A 22,571-nucleotide genomic window follows, 5' to 3' on the forward strand; every position below is an offset into this window, starting at 1 on the left:
TAATTTGCATGTGCCAACCTTTTTTTTTTCTAGTTTTTCATTATAATCTCTAATTTAATAATGACTCTTCAAGTAAGCTTTGAATATCATTTAATACGTCCAATTTAATCTTAATTCATTAATAACTCTTCAACAATAAAAAAAAAAAAGGGAAAAAGAAGAAAAATGATTGTTGGCGACAATTCAATTGTTTTTAGTTGTCACGCATCACTCCAAATAAAAGAGGAGATGATGGAGCATCCAAGAAGATGATGGAAGGCCAAATTTAGCCGCTGAGTGATGTCAAAAGCGTCGTCTGAATGACATGGATGTCACCAACGTGCTGGCATATACAATACATGCGTCAATATCTTTTTCCATTTAAAAATTTATAAACAATGTGAAAATACATAAAATACTTTGGAAATTACATAAAATACTTGTGTAAAAGTACAAACATGCAAAACTTCTTTTTTTGTCTCATCCAAGGTTAAGTTTGTATGATTTTTTGATTTGGAGGAGCTAGGAAGTATTTTTAGTATTAAGACGTTTTGTGAAAAATCAAGAAAGTCCTTGACCAAATGTTTTATTACTTTAAGAGTAAAAAAATATTTTTACTATGTAAAAAAGTGAAAAGATGCATACACCCTAAAAAAACTTCAAAAGTGTAAAAAAAAACCTTCAAAAATGATGATAAAATAGTAAACTCATTGAACAACTATTTTTGTAAGCCATTATCAAATGCAAATCTTATGCTTAAGAAAGTGGTAATTTTTATTTATTTTTCTTTAAATAGTTTTAATATGTTAATGTTAAAAATAATTAGTACTTCACGGTACAAATAAGTTATAATCATCATAGAGAGTATAAAATGCAAGGACTCGGTTAATGAAATTAGTAATAAAAGGATTCAATTAATTGAAGGTAAATAACCTACACGTGTGTAGGTAGAGGCTACCACGCTCATGTCTTGCTGGCACGAGGCAATTTACACAATCACCACTGTCATATCTAGCTATCTACACATGCCTGCCTAGCATCAAGATTTTTGGTGGCAACTAACTTCGGAAGTCATGCAGAGCAGGCAATAATGAATCAACAGCATTACGGAATGCTAATCTCATGGTTGAATGACATGCCAAGTTCAGACACGGAGAACCATGAAACTAAAACAACACGCTCATAATTACATATGTCCGTTCTGGGATTCTTGTAAGAGAGATATAACACGTGCCCATACCCCCATTTCCTTTTCAACTTTCAACTCCCTCTAATGGCTACCGTAAAAGGCTGGAATCCCTCAGTTACTCAACCACATAAATGTAATCTCCCTCTCTTTCCTCTTAATGGCCTCCCCTTGCCTATTTTCATGTGCTTCTTCTCTTGTTTTTCTCCCGTTGTGTCTCATGCATTCTGCAAAATTTTCAAGTGTTTCAACACTTGTTCTTTTTGGAGTAAGTTTTGATCTGGGTTTCTGTTAATCTTGATCTATGCTGTCAAAGTTTCAATAACTGTGCTGAATTCCTTTAAGAATCTAAGAAAATGAGAGGTGAGAGTCTTTTGCTGGTAGCTTAGCTAGCATTTGAATGTTGGATCCAGTGCTTTGCTTTGAACCAGCTGGTGGACAACTTTTGCTGTCTGGGGGGTTTTCTTTGGATGTATCTAAAGATGGCTTCTTCACGGGCTGAGGGCGTGGCTAGCTAAATGCAACTGTTTCCAATAAGCTATATTTTTTACTTCCTTTCTCTTTATTGAAAATCGAGAATGGAGTAGACTTGGAGAATGGCTCAAGGGACTAATGCTTCACTTCAGATAGAAAGACTGGATGGGGGGTGTGGTCGTACTAGTAAAGGCAGTGCCTCTGCCACGGAAGACGAGAATTTGGACAATTTGAACCAATTGAGTGCTGGTAAACCTCCAAGAAACATCAAAATAGTCAGGCATTGTAGCAGCTCTGCATTTTTTACAGATTTTGTGAGTTAATCTCTCTTCTTATCCACCCTTCTTTTATCATTATGTTCTAGTTGAATGAGGTTCTAATATAAGTTGATATTCTTTCCTATCCATGATAGAAAACCTTCTTCGTTATGAATGTAGATCCATGCATTCAGTCAAGTGATTGCAAGAGATTGTGTGGGATGGTTTGATTTAGCTGAAAAAGTAATTGCCATATTATTTTAGCCTGAAAATTTGAACTTTGTTTGATAGTTACAGGCTTAATTGTTTGGAAAACAAGTTAGAAACACTTGCTAGAAAACATTTTTTCATATTAGGATGTAGGGAGGCATTTTCTTGAAACTGGGAAATTAATCCATAGCGATCTTGTCAAGGTCCTGCTGTGGTCAAGTAAAAGTATTTTGGAAAGAATTAAGCTTGCAAAATATTCATAAGAGCAGCGTTCCAATGCAAAACTTTGTGCTGCAATTGATAACGAAACAAATGTCCAATTAGTTGGATCTAACTATAACTATCAAATTTATTAAGTTACAATGTGATGTCTCTCAATTAATTTGCAGAAGCTTGTGTGCACTTATCTTTAACCTCTTACAAAAAAAGCTGTGCGTGTTTTGTCTCGTGAGTGCGTGCACAAGTGGATGCATGTTCAGGTTCTTAAGAAGAATAAATGCTGCTTGGTGGAAAGTTGGATGCATCATTTATGTATGGATGCCTGATCCATATATACAAGGTAAATTTCATCTGATGGTCCCTCTGCTATTGTGCATGTAGGAATCAGAAATTGGAATTCTGGGATTAGTATCACCATCAACTGAAAATTCTGCATTTCTACCTATTTTTCGCTCCGGAAGCTGGGCAGAGAAGGGACCAAAGCAGTACATGGAGGATGAGCATATATGCGTAGATAATCTACACAAACATCTTGCTACATCAGCAGATTTTCCCTCTCCTGGTGCATTTTATGGGGTGTGTAAGTTGCTGTTAGATTAATCTTCCTGTATATCACTTGGGTTATTTTCTGCATACACTGATCAATCCAAATGTTGGTTTATCCTAACCTGCAATGAAACAGTTGATAAGAGGCATCCGTATAGATTTCTTGACAATTGAACCTATGAATTATTGGGCTCGCTAAGTTGGTGCACCTGTATTGTTTCCTTCCGCAGGTGTTTGACGGACATGGTGGCATTGATGCAGCCTCATTTACCAGAAAGAATATTCTTAATTTCATTGTTGAAGACTCCCAGTTTCCATCAGGCACAAAGAGGGCAATTAAGAGTGCCTTTGTGAAGGCTGATCACGCACTTGCCGATACTAAATCCATTGACAGTTCCTCTGGCACCACTGCTTTGATGGCCCTTGTATTGGGAAGGTGAGAAACTACACTGCTTTTGGAATTTTTGTAGTGCTGATAACTTAAATATATTAGGAATGCTTCCCATTAGTATACTGGTGCACTGTCAAAAGTTTGTGCGTGATACTGCATTCTTGTAGGACCATGCTCGTCGCTAATGCTGGTGATTCAAGAGCTGTGTTGGGCAAACGAGGAAGAGCGATCGAGCTATCGAAGGACCACAAGCCCAACTGCACCTCCGAAAGAACAAGAATTGAGAGATTAGGAGGGATCATATATGATGGCTACCTTAATGGCCAATTGTCAGTGGCTCGTGCTCTTGGAGATTGGCACATTAAAGGCCCTAAAGGTTCCAAAAGCCCCTTAAGTTCCGAGCCAGAGTTGGAGGAGATCAACCTGACAGAAGAAGATGAGTTTCTGATACTAGGCTGTGATGGCCTATGGGATGTAATGAGTAGCCAATGTGCCGTCACAATGGTTAGGAAGGAGCTGATGATGCATAATGATCCTGAGAGATGTTCAAATGCTCTCGTCACAGAAGCACTCCAGCGCAATACATGTGACAACCTCACAGTTTTGGTGATCTGTTTCTCTCCTGATCCACCTCCGAAGATTGAAATTCCTAGGAACCATAGAAGGAGGAGTATATCTGCTGAAGGGCTGGACCGTGTCAAGGGTATCTTGAATAATTAGTGCACTTTGAGCAGAATGGCTAATGGCTTGTACAGGAGAAAATGGAGCTTGTGAAATAACTGGGGGGATTTTTCCAAGTTAATGCTGCCCCCATGCTGCGGCTGAACATTGATTTGCAATGTTGTTTTCAGGATGAAACAATTAGCTTTCTAGCCTATGCTGTTTATTCAATAAAAACAAAAAAAAGTAATTAGAATAAATATAAAAAAAGATTGAATGATTTGAAATAAGAATAAAAAATTATTTATGTTTAAAAATCATTCATTTTATAATGTGTTCCTTCTTTTGATATTTTTTGCACAATAATCTTTTTCTAAAATAGTTTATTAGAATAATAAAAGCAAGTTTTAATCAAATAAAATATAAAAATTATGTTTTGATGATCTTCAGACAAATGTACGAGAAAAGAAAATAATATAATCATCACGCAGTCATGGGGAACCATTATAGATATCCATTACAACCTAAAATGGATTGTGTCTTCCTCTTGTGATGCATATCCATCTTTTATATATATATTTCTTTCATCTCATATTATCTCGTGTGTTTATGATTTTAAGTATTATTATATGATTTATCGAGTTTTAATTTTACAAAATTAAATTATAATTATTACTAAAAATAATAATAAAAATCAAATTTAATATAAAAATTAAATGTGTTACAGGCACTAAAAACTCTTCCCCTCTTCATTCATTTTAGTCTTTGACCGGAAAAAAATAGAAGTTGAGCATTTGTTTCATTTTCAATTCAATCTCTAAAATTTTAATTGTTTTAAATTAAAAAAATTAAAATTTATTTTTTTAAATCGAGCATTAACCAAGTGTCAGATTTTTCTCTTGACATCATAAGGACCCCATATCAACTAACAAAAATAAATTTTAAAGCCTAAATTCAAATCAACTCAATGTAAAAGGATTTAAATGAAAAAACTAATCTAAATGACTAAAAAATTCAAGTCACCAATAAAAAACAAGAATAAACATTGCGCGTGAAATTATTGCAAATCCATGATGGATTACATATTGGTCTATAATAAAACCAATAGATGTTTCATTTTCTTTTTTATTTATTTCATCCAAAAGTTTTATTTTAATTCATATTCATAGAACAATAAATAAAATCAAAATTCTAGAAATAATTTCCTAGATCTAGTTTAAAAATTATGAGCCGCACCGCAAAGGACCTCTAGGATAATGGATTGATCTAGGATGGCAGGATTATGCGTTTTGAAAAAAATGGGCTCTTTATGCATTATTTTAAATATAATGATATTCCTGTAAATAAATACTTATTTTTATTGGGTTTTTCTCATGCCAACTTCTAAGAATGTAAAGTATTATTCGCCTTCAAGTTTCAAGTTGCAAAGTATAATATTCCAAAATTTAGTCGGAAAAAAAATAGTAATCAAATAATAAGATGTTGATAGTAATTTACCTTTAAAAAACAGCAATTAACTAATGATATATACAGAAAGAGAATTGAAGATTTAATTAAAGTTCAAAGCTTTTGAAATAATCATTCAAGTGGCTTATTTATCCAACAAATATAATGGGGTGCAATACAGGCACCTTAACTCTCTCCCAAAATATGTCTAAAATCTTGACTGAATTTATTAGGCCGCTGGGCTTGCCCTAACTTTTGGGTTTTGATATAGTTTTATGCAATAGCAAGCACGGGCTTAATTCTAAACTAGGTTATTTTTCAAGTTATGTTGTGGGTTAAATTAATTTTAAAAAACAAATAAAAAAAAAATCTGATGAAAAAACAGTCCAAACGCATAGATCTTAAGGGTCCGTTTGGGAACGCGGCTGCGGCCGCGTTCTTAAAAAATTTGAAAATTTTTTGTTTTTTTTTTGCTAAAATTTAATATGGTTTGTACGTTTTGGATCGTTTTGATGTGCTGATGTCAAAAATGATTTTTAAAAAATGAAAAAACATCGTTGACATGCATTTTGGCACGAAAAGTTATTTGAAAAGCACCCGCAACCACACTGCCAAACACGCTCTAAATGTAACATGAATGGCAGATAATAACGTTGTTTGCTTTTTCAAGAACAAAAATTCAAGATGACATTTGACATTTAACAAGACCTGTTAGCATTATCCTTGTACCAAGGAAGTTGGTATTATCGTTCACAGAAACTGGGTGGTAAACTATCTGCTCAATCCATGCTCAAAATCTCAAACCCTTCGAACTTAGCAAACTCTCGCTTCCCCACAAGAACAAAAGCATCAAAATTACTTGTCATCTTCCAGGCCAAAAACATCTTCTTTTCCACATTTTCCTCTTCATCATCCACTACAACGCCAACTCCAACTCCATCTCTTGCTGTCCCAACTCACGAACGAATTGTCCATCTCATTTTAGACCAAAAATCAGCACCACAAGCTCTTCAAACCTTCGAATGGGCATCAAAGTTACCAAATTTCACACACTCTCAGTCCACATATCGAGCTTTAATCCACAAGTTGCTGACTTTTCGTCGATTCCATACTGTTCAACATCTGCTCGATGAAATGCCTAAATCAATTGGCTTGCCCCCTGATGAATCGATTTTCCTCACAATCATTCGTGGGCTTGGAAGGGCTCGAATGATTCGTGATGTTGTTAAAGTTCTTGACTTGGTAACTAGGTATGGCAAGAACCCATCTTTGAAAATTTTTAATTCAATACTTGATGTTCTTGTCAAGGAAGATATTGATTTGGCTAGGAAGTTTTATAGGAAAAAAATGATGGGTGCTGGCATTCAAGGTGATGACTACACCTACGGGATTTTAATGAAAGGGCTTTGCTTGACTAATAGAATTGGTGAGGGGTTTAAGCTGTTGCAAGTTATCAAGTCCAGGGGTTTAAAGCCTAATGTTGTTATTTATAATACTTTACTCCATGCACTTTGTAACAATGGTAAAGTTGGGAGGGCAAGGAGCTTAATGAATGAGATAAAGGAGCCTAATGATGTGACTTTCAATGTTTTGATTTGTGGGTATTGTAAAGAAGATAATTTTGTTCAAGCTCTAGTGTTGTTAGAGAAGAGTTTTTCTTTGGGGTTTGTACCAGATGTCGTTACAGTGACTAAGGTGGTGGAGATTCTTTGCAATGTAGGTCGCGTGACGGAGGCTGTTGAGATATTAGAGAGAGTGGAGAGCAAAGGAGGTGTAGTTGATGTTGTAGCTCATAACACCTTGATAAAGGGATTTTGCAAGTTTGGAAAGGTGAAACTTGGTCATGGTTTATTGAAGGAAATGGAGAGAAAGGGATGTCTTCCTAATGTAGACACCTATAATGCATTGATCTCTGGTTTCTGTGAGTCAGGAATGTTGGAGTCAGCTCTTGATATGTTTAATGATATGAAAACAGATGGGATCAATTGTAATTTTGTTACATTTGATACGTTAATCAAAGGTTTGTTTTCAAGAGGGAGGACTGAAGATGGATTTAAGATGTTAGAACTTATGGAAGAGACAAGAGGAGTTTGTGGGGGTAGCATTAGTCCTTATAACAGTGTTTTATATGGTCTTTACAGGAAAAATATGTTGAATGAAGCACTTGAGTTTCTAATGAAGATGGAGAATTTATTTCCAAGAGCTGTTGATAGGAGCTTGAGGATATTAGGGTTTTGTGAGGAGGGTGCCATTCAGGAAGCTAAGAGGGTTTGTGATCAAATGAATAATGAAGGTGGAATTCCAAGTGCTCTTGTCTATGACTGCCTAATCCATGGATTTTGCCAAGAAGGGTGTGTCCGAGAAGCATTAGAGCTGATGAATGAGATGGTTTTCCTTGGTTATTTTCCTGTTGCATCAACATTCAATGCTCTTATTAGTGGGTTTTGCAGGTTAGGGAAAGATGGGAGTGCTCTGAAGCTACTTGAGGACATGGTTTGGAGAGGCTGCGTGCCCGATACAGGAAGTTATAGCCCTCTGATTGATTCTCTTTGTAGGAAGAAGAGTTTTCAAAAGGCTGCGAGTCTCCTCTTACAAATGGTAGAAAATGGTATAACTCCTGATTATTTGATATGGAACTCTTTGTTTCATTGTCTCAGTCAACAAACTATCTGGTTAGAAAGCAATAATATGTTCCGTGTACACAACCTGGTAGAACAAATTGTTGAGATTTGATTTTTTTTCCTTTCTTTTTTTATTGAGATTAAAATTATTGGCCCATTGGTAATAAGATGATGGTATTGCCTTTGTTGACAAAGAAGTGCTTTGAAATCTATCTGCATATGAAATTGCAAAAGTTTCTCGAAAGGTTTTTACACTAGTCTTGCATTTCTATTATTGAATACAAGGAAGATTATTGAGAAAATGTAAATGATATGATCAAGGTAAACAAGATAATATTTCTGGCCTTACTTTTGTGTTGTTTTTCAGTCTTATTTTGGATTTTTGTATGTACATTAATCTAGAATAGAGTCGTGACATTTACGGGCAGGGAAAAATCTCATTCATATGGTCCACAAACCACAAAGAGATAGGCGAGCTTCGCAGGTGGCCAACTTCAGGCATTATTGTTGTTAATTAACTCAAGTTATGGGCATACAGACACTCTCCAGGAATGCACCCTTGTCTGCTCTGCCCTCACGCAGTCAAGATAAGTGGCTATGATTGATGGTGACATTGGCAAACCAAATATATAAGACATGAATGCTCCTTTTCGTCATGTGCTGTCACAACTTGCAATTACAAGTTGCCCAACTTAAAGGCTGTTTTTGTGAGTTTTAAAAACAGAAAAAACTCATTTTCCACTAAAGAATCCTATCCATAATCACGTTTTAGGTAAAAAAGTGGTTTCAATTATAAACAATATTATATTCTAAGATACAACTAAAATGGAAAGTATTATTTTATTTTTTAAAAAACCCTTAACAATCATCTTAAAAGTATGTCTGTGGGGTGCTAATTGGGTTAGTCGTCGTATTCAACTAGTGCTCATTTCTAATAAGATTTTTTTGGATCTCCTTAGCCAAGCATTTTTTTTTTTAATATTACAAGTAGAGCTACAGAAAGTTGACGTCATAAATTTGCGCCTTCCGTTTGCTTCTTCTACGGTTCCATCATTGATCGAAACCCCAGCAAACACATCAAATAAAACTTAAAAAGACATAAAACATAAGGATCCTCCGCCTTTCAATTACCTCTCTCTTTGTACGATCTGCTCTGCTAAAATCTCTCTTTTCAAAAACTGAACTTTATCCAATCCAAAAATCAAGCCAAACCCTTTAAATATCTCCCTCCAATCTATTTCTCAAAAGGAAACATCAGATTTTCAATCATGGGATTTGATAAAGAAGCAAGTTCATCTTCACATGTTTTGAAGATACCTCGGTTTCCAAGAGAAGACACCCCTTTATTAAGCAAGAGACCTCCAGTTTCTTCTCAGGGCAAGACCTTTGCAAATGTTTTCATAGCTATAGTTGGTGCAGGAGTTCTTGGCTTACCTTACACTTTCAAGAAAACAGGATGGGTTATGGGATCTATCATGGTTTTCTCCGTTGCTTTCCTGACTTACTATTGCATGATGTTGTTAGTGCATACTCGTAGAAAGCTTGAATCTTTAGAAGGATTCTCAAAGATTGCATCTTTTGGTGATCTGGGTTTTACTGTTTGTGGCCCTATAGGTCGTTTTGCTGTTGATATTATGATTGTTCTTGCACAAGCTGGGTTTTGTGTTAGCTATCTTATTTTTATTGCTAACACTTTAGCTTATGTTGTTAATCATCAATCCGGTGATAGAATTTTGGGCTTTTTGAGTCCCAAAGCTTTGTATATATGGGGTTGTTTTCCTTTTCAGTTGGGGTTGAATTCAATTCCAACGTTGACCCATTTGGCCCCGCTTAGTATTTTTGCTGATGTTGTTGATCTTGGAGCTATGGGAGTGGTTATGGTAGAGGATGTGATGGTATTTTTGAAAAATAGGCCAGCTTTAGAAGCTTTTGGTGGGTTCTCTGTTTTCTTTTATGGTTTAGGTGTGGCTGTTTATGCCTTTGAAGGAATTGGTATGGTATTGCCATTGGAGACTGAAGCTAAACACAAGGACAATTTTGGGAGAGTGTTGGGGTTGTGTATGGCTTTCATTTCTTTGTTGTATGGAGGTTTTGGGGTATTGGGTTACTTTGCTTTCGGTGAAGATACCAAGGATATAATCACTACCAATTTGGGACCTGGACTACTGAGCAATCTTGTGCAGATTGGTTTATGTGTGAATCTGTTCTTCACATTCCCATTGATGATGAATCCAGTTTATGAAGTGGTGGAGAGAAGGTTTTGTGATTCTAGGTATTCTATATGGCTGAGATGGGTGGTTGTTTTGGGAGTGAGTTTGGTGGCTTTGTTGGTGCCTAATTTTGCAGATTTCTTGTCTCTAGTAGGGAGCAGCGTGTGTTGTATTCTGGGGTTTGTGTTGCCTGCTTTGTTTCATCTGTTGGTGTTCAAGGAAGAGCTGGGTTGGAATGGTTTGCTTTTGGATGGCGCTTTTGTGGTTTTTGGGGTCATCATTGCTGTCACCGGTACCTGGTCTTCCTTGATGGAGATATTTGCATCCAAGACCTCTTGAGTTACTTGACTATGTTCTCCAGTTTTGAGCAGTTATTAATTAGATTTCTGTATTCATCTTCTGAAAATATTAGAAGCTGTAATAAAAAATAAACTGGTATGAGCAAATGCAATATTTTGTTTTCATATTTTGAGCTTGCTGAAGGCAATTGCTACTTCGTCTAATCCTGTTTCTAGCTCATAGATTGCTGCTGGTACATTCCTGCAGGTGCAGACACCGCTATTCACCTATAGCCTTCATCCCTACTGGCACAAGCTAGTTGGTGCAACAAAGGGGCAAGTGTGTGCTTGGCATTGTAAAATGTTTGAAGTTGTGTTTATAAAAAATATATATTTGGTTATTCTATTTTTTTTCATCTTAATATCAATTCAATAAAATTTTGTTCCATGTACATTTTGTTTTTTAAAATTTTACTTTGGTCCCTGTATTTTGTTTCTCTTGCAAATAAGCAAGTTCTTAATGATAGTATCCTGGCATAATACAATACAAAACAATTCTGAAGCAACATCACATCTTTGTACACTTCTTTTTGTGTTGGAAAGGTTATTCTATTTTTTTCATCTTAATATAAATTCAATAAAATTTTGTTCTATGTACATTTTGTTTTTTAAAATTTTACTTTGGTCTCTGTATTTTATTTCTCTTTGCAAATAAGTTCTTAATGAAAAGTTTTTTGATTAAATTCCTGCCCGTAAATGACTTTTTTTTTCCAATTAAATTCCTGCCTGTCAAATTATAAATTTGATGAAAATTAGTCATGGAATTTAAATGGATTGATAGGTAAGGTAATGGTTGAATAGATTTAAATGGATGTATATGTTTAAAAAGTAAAAGTTTTATTTCCTATAACATCATATATTTATTGTTATAACTTTATTTTTAGTTTCTTAACTAGATGTATATCATTAATATGCAAAGGATCCGCCTTAATTTTTTTTTTTAAAAGCGATGTTTAGGTGATGCATACAAGTTTTTAAAATAAAAAAAAAACTCTAAATTGATCAAATAAATTGATTTTACTTTAATTAAATAAAATTTTTGGTAAAAAAATTAAAATAAAAACCACAATAACTTAAGAAAAAAATCTTTTTCCAAAATGAGAAAAATAATGATTAATTTTTAGCCAATTAAATATGAAATGATAAAATTAAATAAAATATGATAAAAAAATCAGTGTAAGTCAACCTGAGTTAGCATGATAACTATGTTACCTAAACAATAAGGGATGAGCCAACTCGAGTTAACCCATTAAACATGCGTTCCAAGTCATGAGGTCAATATAACCTGATAGAAAAGAAATTAAAACTATTTTTTTCTAAAAAACTAATGTAAAATGATAAAATGAAAAAAAATAAAATAAAAAAGATATCTACCCTGTCAACTTTTCAAACTTGGAGATTATAATTTAATATGAACTCAATGAATACCGACCAGAACCAAATGGGTGAATATTTATTTTTTAGATGGCTACCTTAGCTGATGGGTAATGAATAAAGTATGGATATTATCAAATACAATCCTAAACCCACCCAAACCTAACTTAAAATATATATTTATATTGTATTGATATATTTGTAGAGCATTTAAATTTTCTCTAAATAGAATATAATATATACATAACACAATATTAACATAAAACACATATATGTATAATAGTTATCATTTAATATATATATATATATATATATATATATATATATATATATATATATATATATATATAACGCTAAAGGATGAAATCAGGAAGAAAAAAAGAGCAATAACATAAAAGGATCAAGCATGAAGGGCAGGGCAGTGAAAGCGAGCTCTGAGTAATTTTCCAAATCCAATTTATTGTGGTCGGCAACATATCGTCTTCAATGACAGACAGGTGGTGTTATTTACTTGCTTTGCACCGAAGCAAGGCCAAAATATTTCAGCCCTGCATTTCCAGACCACCTGACATTTCAGCAGCTTGGTGGGTATGAATTTACCCACGAAGAAAATACTACTTTGACTTTGTAGTGTACACAGCACCTCTCTTCCTGTTTCAGCTATTAATGCGACAGGGAGAAGAATTGAGAAGGCATTTTTGAGTTCAAAAATCGAAACCACGAGGACAAGTCTCCATAACTAATTTTGTTACTCGCCATGGAATCCCTTGGATAAATAGAAGAGGTGATTTTTTTTAAAAAAAAAAAGAGAGAAAAAGAAACAAATTGACTTCCATATCACAAACATTTGAGTTCAAAAATTACAACACCAAAAGAACCGGCCACGAGTGTAATTGAATGTTGGAAATTAAGAAAACAAATCGGATCTGCAAAACCAAACAAAAGCTAGAACCACAACACAACCACTCCTTCATCATCACAACAGACTATATACCACTGCAAGAAATGTCTCAATAAGGCTTCCATACAGAAGAAAACCCCGCACATTGATCCGATGTGAACATCGCCTGCCTAGAAAGCTCGCCAGTTATCAGAACTTCCGCGTGGAGTTTCACTCTCTAGTGATGTCTTAAAGGGCCCACTTGAGCCAAATGGAACAGCATCATCGAATGATGGGAACCCATGATTCTCGGAGTCTTTAGAGCCACGAACAGAATCAAACCTTGCCAAGGAAGAATTGTCAGAAGATTGGAAGAACCCACTGTCATGGGCATTAAACGAATCCATCTTTGAGAATCCATGACTATGATCAGGATCTCTAGATTCTCCAAATGAACTGAAACTTGATGAGAACCCATGACCAGGATCGGATTCTTTGAAGGAATCAAACCTCGATATCCCGTGATTCTGATCAGACTCTTTGAAGGAATCAAATCTCGAGAACCCATGATTCTGATCGGGCTCTCTGAGAAAGTCAAACCTTGAAAACTCATGGCTTTGATCAGAGTCTCCTCCTTCTCTAAATGAATCAAATCTTGACGGGAATCCATAACTTTGATCAGAGTCCTTGGTGCTGCGGATGGAATCAAATCTTGAAAGCGAATGGCGTGGAGATTGAAATAATCCACCATCCTGCATGTTAAATGAATCAAACCTAGAGAAGCTGTCAAAGGAGTGGTCCTCTGAACCTTCACTAAACCTTCGTGGAGAGTTCCCAAAATTGTACGCTGGGGTGCTTGGAACAGAATCTGCTAATGAAAATGGACTCTTTCCAGGGTTATAGCCAGGGGTGCTTGGAACAGAATCTGCAAATGCATAAGAGCTCTTCCCTGGATTATATGCAGGGGTGCTTGGAACAGAATCTGCAAAGGCATAGGAGCTCTTCCCCTGGTTATATGCAGGGGTGCTAGGAACAGAATCAGCAAAGGCATAGGAGCTGTTCCCCTGGTTATGAGCAGGGGTGCTTGGAACAGAATCAAACATAAATGAACTCTTCCCTAAAGACATGTTATCTCCATGTGAGGACCCTGTTTTTATTGGATTTAAACCAAATTCACTAATGCCAAAATCCATGTCCTGCAAGAACAATATTAGATCAATCCATTCAGTTTTTTGTATGAAAAGAACAAGAAAGGAACAAGGAAAGGTACAGAGAGATTAAACAGTTATAATGCCAAACCACCCCCCCCCCCCCCCCCCAAACCCCTTCCAGAAATATTACGCATTTCAATTTCTTGCAAATTATTAGAATTGCCTAAATAAACTTCAACATATGCCACACACAAACATGAGTGCATGCGTGCACCAATCTGTTCCTAAAACAACTTCCATAATATTTAACCACCAAGAAACAAGTCCTATTGCCAACTTCAAATAGAAAGCAAGACCCAAGTTTTCATACCTTGCCACTGACAGAATCAAAGCCCCAAACTGATTCTGAATCATAAGGCGTATCAAACGTACCCCAGCCAGGTTCAACAATTTTGCCACCAAAATGCACAGATTCAGTACCACCCAAATCACTGCACAGGCATATCAGTAAGCTTAGACATCCAAATGAAGCAATAAAGTCAGAAAGCTGTGAGCAGGACAGACCCATCTCAACTGTCATGCCATGACCACACACCTTTTTGGGCTTTGTTAACACTTGATTTTCAGAGAGGGCCACAGAAATATACAGAAGTGAAAATCATAAATTAAACCATACCTTTGGGTCTCTTTAGCATGGGGTGAATTGTCTGCACCACTTTCTTTGAATGGGGAGTCTCGGAATTCATTGGATTGGTTTTCTTTTGTAGTCCTTCCAGGACTGTCAGGAGGACTTCTTAGACTGCCATTCTCATGTTGATGATCTGGAATATCTTTCTCAGAGTTTGATTTTCTTGGACTTGGAACCTTTTCTGCCTTCACCTCAGCATTTGAGGGTGAAGCACCTAAATCCTTTTCTGTGGAACTAGTGGCCTTTCGAACTGAAGTTTTTTCTTTTGGAGGGGCTACAACATTTTGTACATCCAAAGTGAGCTCTTTGACAAATATGAATCCTGAAAGTCACAAATAACAAGGTTGATTACAACTTTAATGTCCTTACGACTTTATGTTGAAAAGAAAGCATCATGTACACTTCCAAGTAAAACAAAGAAATCAAAGTCAACTAAATCAGCAGAACACTATTTAGCATACCTTCATCTTCAAGCTTGTCCCAACCTTCATCCCAATCAGCTGCTCCTTCCTGGATGCCATGTTGCCAGCCTAAAGAAAGATCAAGAGGAAGAGAGTAAGTGATGACCCGGGTGCTATTTGTTTATCTTGAATGAAGGTCGGGAATCGGAATGGAGCAATCAGAATGCAATTTTAATTTCAATATTGTGTTTGGAATAATAACAAGAAATCAGAATAAAATTTAAATTTTGAATGCCTCATTTTTAATATGAAAAGGAACAATGATTACAAAATGAAATCAATAGTGGTGGTGGTAAAATAATAAAGATAATTGTGGTGGTGGTGGCGGCAGTGGTGGCAGGGTGAGTTGGTGGGGTGGTAATAATGTCATAGTAATAACAATAGTATACTTTTTAAAAAACTAATGCCACAACCAACGAAGGTAGGAATATGGTGGTGGTGCTGCTGCTGGAAGAGTGATGGTACAATAATAATTTTTTAGAAACAAAATGTTATTACCACCAACAGTGGTGGTAGTGGCAGTGATGATGGTGGCAAAAATAGTTTATATAATGAAAAGAAATAATATGTCCTTCTTTAGGGGGAAAAAAAAAAAGAAGCATTCTCATTCCTTGTTTTATATTCCCACTTTCCCAATAGGAATGAAACTATGTTTCATTTTCATTGCCATTCCCACTCCATTCTCATTCATATTTCATTCCTTTCAATCAAACATTGCAAAGTGGGAATAAAACTTTCATCCCCATTCCCCCCATTTCATTCATGTTACCAACACCACCATGATGTAGAAAGCAAATACAAAAATGTGAGGTTGCGAGAGAAGGAAAAGAAAACAGATAAAAAAATTGGGAGTCTGGGATTTGAAACATTTTTGGGCACATGGAGTATTTCCCCTAGAGTAACATGACACCAATGAAGTCTAGCTTAATTGTCATAGAACAAGCTTTTTTGCATAGAAGTAAAAGAAGTAGCCAAATTGAAGTAAATTAATCATCTAAATGAGCCAAAAATTTTCAAGATGGGACATGTGATATAAAGGCCAGGGGGTTGATAACATCAAGGAGATACCAAATGGAAGCTCGACCAATGAGGTTGGTTTAGAGCGCAACCCATACTGCTTGCAGCGTTCATTCACAGTTTTTACTAGTTCCTCAAGATTCGACTGGATATTCTCAGCACGCTCCTGCAAAAGTCAGTAAAACCAGAACTTACATACAAGTTTCATACTATTGCCAGAAAGTAATGACTATTATGGTGTACCTTCAATACACCATCAGCAGCTCCCCCTTCTTCCATTTTAACAATTGCCCGATATAAATCCATTTTTTTCTCCTACAGTTATTGAGTAAAATACAAGTTTGTTTAGCATCCAAAGAAGTGTATATAGAGGAAAAGAGAAGCACGTTAGATAAAATTCACCACCAAAGTTCCTAAATTACCTGAATATCACGAAATGTAGCCTCTTCAATGGTTAGCTTGGAGGCAACATCTCCACTCTGCTTGTATTTCTCTTCATACTTCTTTCCCAATGTCTCAACCTGAAACACACGATTTGCTCCTGTTAGTTCAATAAGCAATTGATATTACATGTAGAATTAAGAAATTATAAACAAATCACGAAAGAAAGAGAGATACCTCATGCTTATCAGCAGATACCCTTGTTGTGACCTCATTAAGTCGATTGTCACATCGGCTTTTATATAAAATCTGATGCCAAATAACAGAAGAAAGATCATAGGTATATCAGCAAAGAACATATATTTTCCTAGTCTCTCACTCAACCACTCCAAGACAAAGTAGACAGCTTAAATATGGCAGAATACCTTCGTTCTCTTTATTAAATTGATTCGTGCATCTTAAATAACCATGACAGGATCAGCTGCCCAAAGAAACTGTCCAAGTTTTCTTTTCACTCCATTAGAACATTTAATTTTTTTGTATGGTTCAACAGGAGGAGCCCAATGCCCCCCCCCTAAAAAAAAAAAAAAAGGAAAAGGAAAACAATCCCTACCCCCATCACTCTTCACAGTTTGAACCCAGGACATTTTAGAGGAAATCCAAGTATTAAGCATTGGGACATCCACTTGGGAACTGAGGGTGTTAAACTATAACAAAAGAGAGTTAATGATTCATTTTTTTACTTTTATCAGCATAGTTATTCCAGCTTGAATCTACTTGGTTTTTAACACTTCAACCCGCAACTCTAAATAAGGCTTTAGATGCTACAGACTAATACCTCTGGTTTTCAGCTTTTAGCATATTCACAGCTTTATAATCTTTTATGCTGTAGTTTGTGCATTTTTGAGATATCCAATAGCAAATAAAATGATGAAACGAGCATGCATCCAGAGCTTAAACGCAACAAATCAGCACAATCAGTTGTCAATCCAGTCAAAAAGAATGATTTGAGGACCTTGCCTCCAAAACCAAACTCAATAGTCAAAACATGACAGCCAAGATGCAGCAAAAACAGTTCAACCCAAATACTTCGAAGCTAATTTTACATACTAGTGAAGGACATCTATATAAAAGACAATGACTGTCATAAAGGAGAAAAATAAAATGGGGAGCACACTCACAAGTTCCTGCATCTTGACACGATAAAACTCAATCTTTTGTCTAGAATCTAATATTTCCTTTTCCAGCTCTTCAACCTGCACTCAAAGAAGAGCATAAGGTTCAATAATCGCATATATACTTCTCATCTTCATTCTATAACTTGATGTCAAAGCTTTTTAATGGAAAATGAAAATAAATTTGTCTCATTTAGACATGTTAATGTATGGATACCAAGTGTACCAGACAAAATTAACAGTCCCACATAATGAGTGCACAAAGAGAACAAGAAATACCTTTTTATCAGCCAGAGATGCCTCCTGGAACTTTGAGTTGAGAGCATCCTGCTCCTCTTGGCTGAGTTGATGGACAAGATGTTTTTCAAGCACAGGAACTTTGTGCTTTTGTTGCGTGGGCTGTTTTTCATCAGCATGAGGAGCAGTGGGAGGCCTTGGTGGCCTTGCAGAGGCAGCAGGAGGAGGCCGTGCACCACTCCCAACTTGCTGTTGTCGCAAACCTGTTGAGATTTGTTTTTCCACTTAAAAAGAGGAATCCACATGGAATGCAAGAGAAAGGAAACTAATAATGAAAGTTTATGGCATGAAAAAGGAAGATAATACCGGAAGCAGGTCCCCAAGATCCACCACCAAATGAAGCTGCAGGGTGACTTGTGGCAGACAACAGAGTCTCATCGGACATGACAGTGGTTGGAAGTGTTGCAGGAAGAGGGCGGCCTTCTCTATAACGCTCCATCAAATAAAGAGCAGTACAGAACTCCCTCAAAGAAAGCATGCTGTCATTATCTTGATCAGATAAATCCCAAACTTTTTTTAACACCTCTGAAACATCAAGAATTATAGTAAATTAATGAAATGTGAATAAGAAATGAAGTACTGGCCTTTAAAAAATTCCCAAACTCAAATCTACTTACAAAGCATCACACCACATTATGAAAAGAAAGAGCATAGGGTTCAATGAAAATGACAAGAAATGTAATTAACACTTGAATTCTTAATTGAGTGACTCAACTATTTATAAGACATACTTAATATAGTGATTCCTTTCTTCCTACCCAAATAATGTGAATATTTGAACTGGCAAGAAACACCACTGATTTATGTAAAAAAACTTAAGCTAACTGCTATACTACAGAAATATGGCCATCATTAGATTTACAAATGTTGTAGGTTGTGCCTTCACTGTCCATCATAGATATATACTTCAAACCAAAGAGCTCATGTCAAAACCTCATAGTTTAAGCATGATTATAAAATAAGTCGTGTGTAGCATTCTACCTCTAGGTAGCCTCCAACTCAAGAAAAGGTTGCGTGCCTGTTCCCCGGTAAGCTTTCCATCTCTATCTGTATCAACTTGCACAAACACTTTTGTATACTTTTGAATATCAGATTGAGTCATCCTCGGCCATGGAGGCTGGGATTGACTGGGAGCTGCATTGCTAGTTCCAACGGAAAAACCAGCTGAAGGAGCAGAGGTGACACTTTGAGATGGAACCTGCTGGTTTGGTCTTGCTGTTGATTGCCCTCCCACATGCTGCTGGGGAAAGGTACTCTGCAAGGAATCCAGGGAACTTGGCTTAACTGAAGGTTGGGATCCGACAGAAGATGAAACAATAGCCGACGAGACAGGTATGCTACTTGTAGAATGCGCAGATGATGAGGAACTTTGCTTTGGTTGAGCAGGAGTGGCAGAAAATACATCGCCAAAAAGTGAGTCTGAAGCAAATCCATTCCCAGAAACAACCACTGATTTAGAATCCCTAGTTGCTAGTTGGTTGGATGTGATGGCTGCTTCTTGTGGTTTAGGTGTAGGGGCTGCTATCTGCCCAGCAGTCACTTGTGGTCTAGGTTGAACAGAGGGTGTAAAACCTGGTGCACTAAGCCCAAATCCATCCTGAGTAGCAGGATGGCCAATCCCTCTACTGGGACCTTGTGAAGTCAGGCCAGCTGCACTTCCACCAAGCCAATCTGTTGAGATGTTTGAATTCAGGGGTCGTGGAGCAACCACGGTACCTCCCCTGGGCATACCTTGACTTACAAGAATTTGTTGTGGATGGGAAGAAGAATTAGGAGGCATAGCTTTGGTTTGGGGTTGGTGTTGCCTCGTAAATTGCCCTTGTTGGGATGGGAAATACTGCTGGTTTGTGACTGCATTTCCAGGCACTTGTGGCGGTCTGATGCCAACATTTTGTGATGATGCTGGTGTTGTGCCAGACAGCTGGGGAGCAGGTGCCACTGTTTTAGGAGCAGGAGTTGCTGCTAGGTTGATTTGAGGAGCAGGAATTTTAGCTGAAGCAGGGCCATATAATGCTGCCTTCACTATTTCTGGGGTCAACTCTCTCTTACTCTGCGCTACAGTAACAAGTTTAAGTGCATTATAGAACTCTTGTCGACCAAGGTAGCCTGCGTTCCTCTGATCAGCATGCATCCAAACCTGCACAGAGAATAAGTGAATCCCAGACACTCAGTTTAATGCAAAGAGATTTGAGACCCCGATATGAAGGTCTTTTCAAAAAAGAATAGGTGAATATCCATATGTAAAATCATTCCAAAAAGAAGGAAACTTCTAGATTCTTCCACACACATTACACAGGTTTTCAGTTTTTTTAAAAGCAGAACCAGTTCTTTCCCTCTAGTATATATACCTAACAAAAAATCAAAATGTTTTCTTCCAGACATTTAGCATGCATTATCAACATAAATTTTAGAAACTTATTCAACTCAATCTTAAGTAAAACATATTTAATACACCAACCACAAGCTATAGAGTACAAAACTCCATATGCTATGATCATATACACAAAAACCAACCAAACCAGCCACAACTACCCATTTCTTGCACAATCCTACATAAAAACACTTTGCTTTATATTCAAACGAAAAAAAACAATTCAAAAAATGAACACAACATTTCCAACAAGCCACCAACCTCAAAAAGTGTAGCTTATCAACATTTTAACTTCTAGAATCAACTAAAAATCTACCATTCACATAGTAATTCATCAACTTCTCTCTAAAAGACACCAGACCTAAGAATCAAAAACCAAGCATCTTCAATTCTTTACATGATTTCAACCAGACAGCAAACTTACTAATAATAAGAATTCATTGCAACAAACATTACTTATTACTTACACAAGATTTCTGTCTTTTGACAATAGATCTAGTTCTTCTACTGCATTACATACCTAACAGCAAATCAAAAACTCTTCTTCTAGACATTTAATATCCATCATGAACATGAACATTAGGAGCCAAGCAAACTTGATCACGAGTAGAACATAACACAAGAAGAAACTAAGTTGATACATCAACAGCAAGATATAGAGTACAAAACTCCGCATGTTATGATCAAATTCACAAAAATCCACCAAACCCAAAACAACCACCCATTTCTTACACAATCCACCCCTAAAAAAAATAACCTCCCCTTTGAATTCAAAATTATACCATACTAACTAAAGTTAAACTCTTTCTACTTCTAGAATCAACTAAAAATCCTCCAGTCACATAGCAATTCATCAACTTCTCTCTCAAAAACAACAGACCTAGAAATCAAAAACTAAGCATCAGCAAATCTTTCAATGATCTCAACCAGACAACAAATAGTAATAAGAAATCACTTTTGCAAACATTACTTGCTAATTATCATTATCCAAAATCAACATTTATTTGTGTATAGTCCTCTAATTAATCAAACTTTTAAAAAAAGAAATCAAATAACCTAATCTAAGTTATATCTCTCACTATCGCAAGCATTACTTAGTTCCATATGGAAATCGACATTTCTTAATAACCAATCCAAAAAATTCGGAATCTTTCGAAATTATGTAATCTGAAAACAATGAGATGAAAGAAACCTGTGCCAGGACTTGTTTAGGCAAACTGGAGCCTTGAAAGAAACCGACGGCTTCAGCACCGCTGATCTGACCGTCACCGTCTAAATCTGCTCTTCTAAAATACGAATCGAATAGATCCGTATTATTCGCCATTTCCGGAAGCAAGATTTCCTGGTAATCTTTCGATCAAGTTAACACTTTTTCAGAATTTTTATTTTTTCCTTTTCAATTTCATTATTGAATAAATGGAGATTTATATGAAAAGTATCGATGCCCGAAGAGAGAGGGGGGTGTGGAAAATAAAATAAAAAAATTAAGGGCCAGCTATTGGTTACGTGGCGCAGGTCTATTAGTTCGTCTGAACACGTTGTCGTTTCCGGTTTGGATGGGACGGGACAAATTTACGCTCACTCATTCTCGCTATTGATTTATTGTAGAAATAACACCAGGTTACTTTACTTCTGCCTGCAAGTCCGACTAAATTTAAAAAAAAAAATCGAAGGAAAAAACTTAGTTGAAAAACAAAATTCAAGGGAATGGAAAGGGTTTAACGACAATTAAATGACTAATAATGTTTAGCTTTTCAAAAAAAATTAAAATAATCTTTTAAAACAATAATTTGAGTTGGTGATATATTAAATCAATTTAAACTAATCTGAGTTAACTTACTAAATTTGTAATCAGAATTATAAAATCATAATAATTCTATAAAAAATAATAAAATAAATAATAAATATCAAGATATTTATTTGATACCAAAAAAATCCTATATAAATCAAACTAAAACATATCATGAATATCAACTCAAAATAAATTTTGAAGAACAAAAACCAAAAATATTTATAAAAATACTCAATATTAAAGAATAATATATAACATTACTTATATTGTTATAGAAGAAAAAAAGTTGATTAGCAATGCCAATATCTAATGAAATAAATGTAAAATTCTTTTAAACCTCTTTGTCCTCTTTGTCCTTAAACATTTATATATATATATATATATATATATATATATATATATATATATATGTCATTTTGTATTTTGATGAAAATGTCCCTTGAATTA

The 22,571-nt window shown here is 35.8% G+C and overlaps 4 protein-coding genes across 5 annotated transcripts; 3 read left to right on the plus strand and 1 right to left on the minus strand.

The window, feature by feature from the left end:
- The first annotated feature begins 1,761 nt into the window (after positions 1-1,761).
- LOC133694834 (probable protein phosphatase 2C 47) lies at positions 1,762-4,065 on the plus strand. Its single transcript, XM_062116535.1, has 4 exons — positions 1,762-1,953; positions 2,707-2,901; positions 3,102-3,307; positions 3,403-4,065. The coding sequence occupies exons 1-4, from the start codon at positions 1,762-1,764 to the stop codon at positions 3,980-3,982; spliced, it is 1,173 nt and encodes a 390-aa protein (XP_061972519.1). The 3' UTR covers positions 3,983-4,065.
- Positions 4,066-5,995: 1,930 nt separating this feature from the next.
- Positions 5,996-8,233, plus strand: LOC133693837 (pentatricopeptide repeat-containing protein At2g17525, mitochondrial). 2 transcript variants are annotated; one of them, XM_062115169.1, is made up of 2 exons: positions 5,996-6,618; positions 6,709-8,233. In XM_062115169.1, the coding sequence occupies exons 1-2, from the start codon at positions 6,155-6,157 to the stop codon at positions 8,099-8,101; spliced, it is 1,857 nt and encodes a 618-aa protein (XP_061971153.1). In that variant the 5' UTR covers positions 5,996-6,154; the 3' UTR covers positions 8,102-8,233. The 2 variants fall into 2 exon arrangements, with proteins under 2 accessions (XP_061971153.1, XP_061971152.1); XM_062115168.1 differs by having other exon boundaries at positions 5,996-8,233.
- A 739-nt stretch (positions 8,234-8,972) lies between these two features.
- On the plus strand, positions 8,973-10,929 carry LOC133695263 (amino acid transporter AVT3C). Its single transcript, XM_062117172.1, has 2 exons — positions 8,973-10,634; positions 10,746-10,929. Exon 1 carries the CDS (start codon positions 9,258-9,260, stop codon positions 10,536-10,538), a length of 1,281 nt encoding a protein of 426 aa, XP_061973156.1. The 5' UTR covers positions 8,973-9,257; the 3' UTR covers positions 10,539-10,634; positions 10,746-10,929.
- Positions 10,930-12,722: 1,793 nt separating this feature from the next.
- LOC133695129 (uncharacterized calcium-binding protein C800.10c-like) lies at positions 12,723-21,794 on the minus strand. Its single transcript, XM_062116956.1, has 13 exons — positions 21,525-21,794; positions 18,943-20,098; positions 18,268-18,486; positions 17,944-18,164; positions 17,671-17,745; positions 16,727-16,798; positions 16,531-16,629; positions 16,352-16,423; positions 16,160-16,274; positions 15,092-15,160; positions 14,619-14,952; positions 14,313-14,433; positions 12,723-13,987 (listed from the first exon to the last, which is right to left on the minus strand). The coding sequence occupies exons 1-13, from the start codon at positions 21,654-21,656 to the stop codon at positions 12,983-12,985; spliced, it is 3,690 nt and encodes a 1,229-aa protein (XP_061972940.1). The 5' UTR covers positions 21,657-21,794; the 3' UTR covers positions 12,723-12,982.
- Positions 21,795-22,571: the final 777 nt, after the last annotated feature.

This window comes from Populus nigra, chromosome 5 (genome assembly GCF_951802175.1).
Source record: "Populus nigra chromosome 5, ddPopNigr1.1, whole genome shotgun sequence".
Taxonomy (NCBI): Eukaryota; Viridiplantae; Streptophyta; class Magnoliopsida; order Malpighiales; family Salicaceae; genus Populus; species Populus nigra.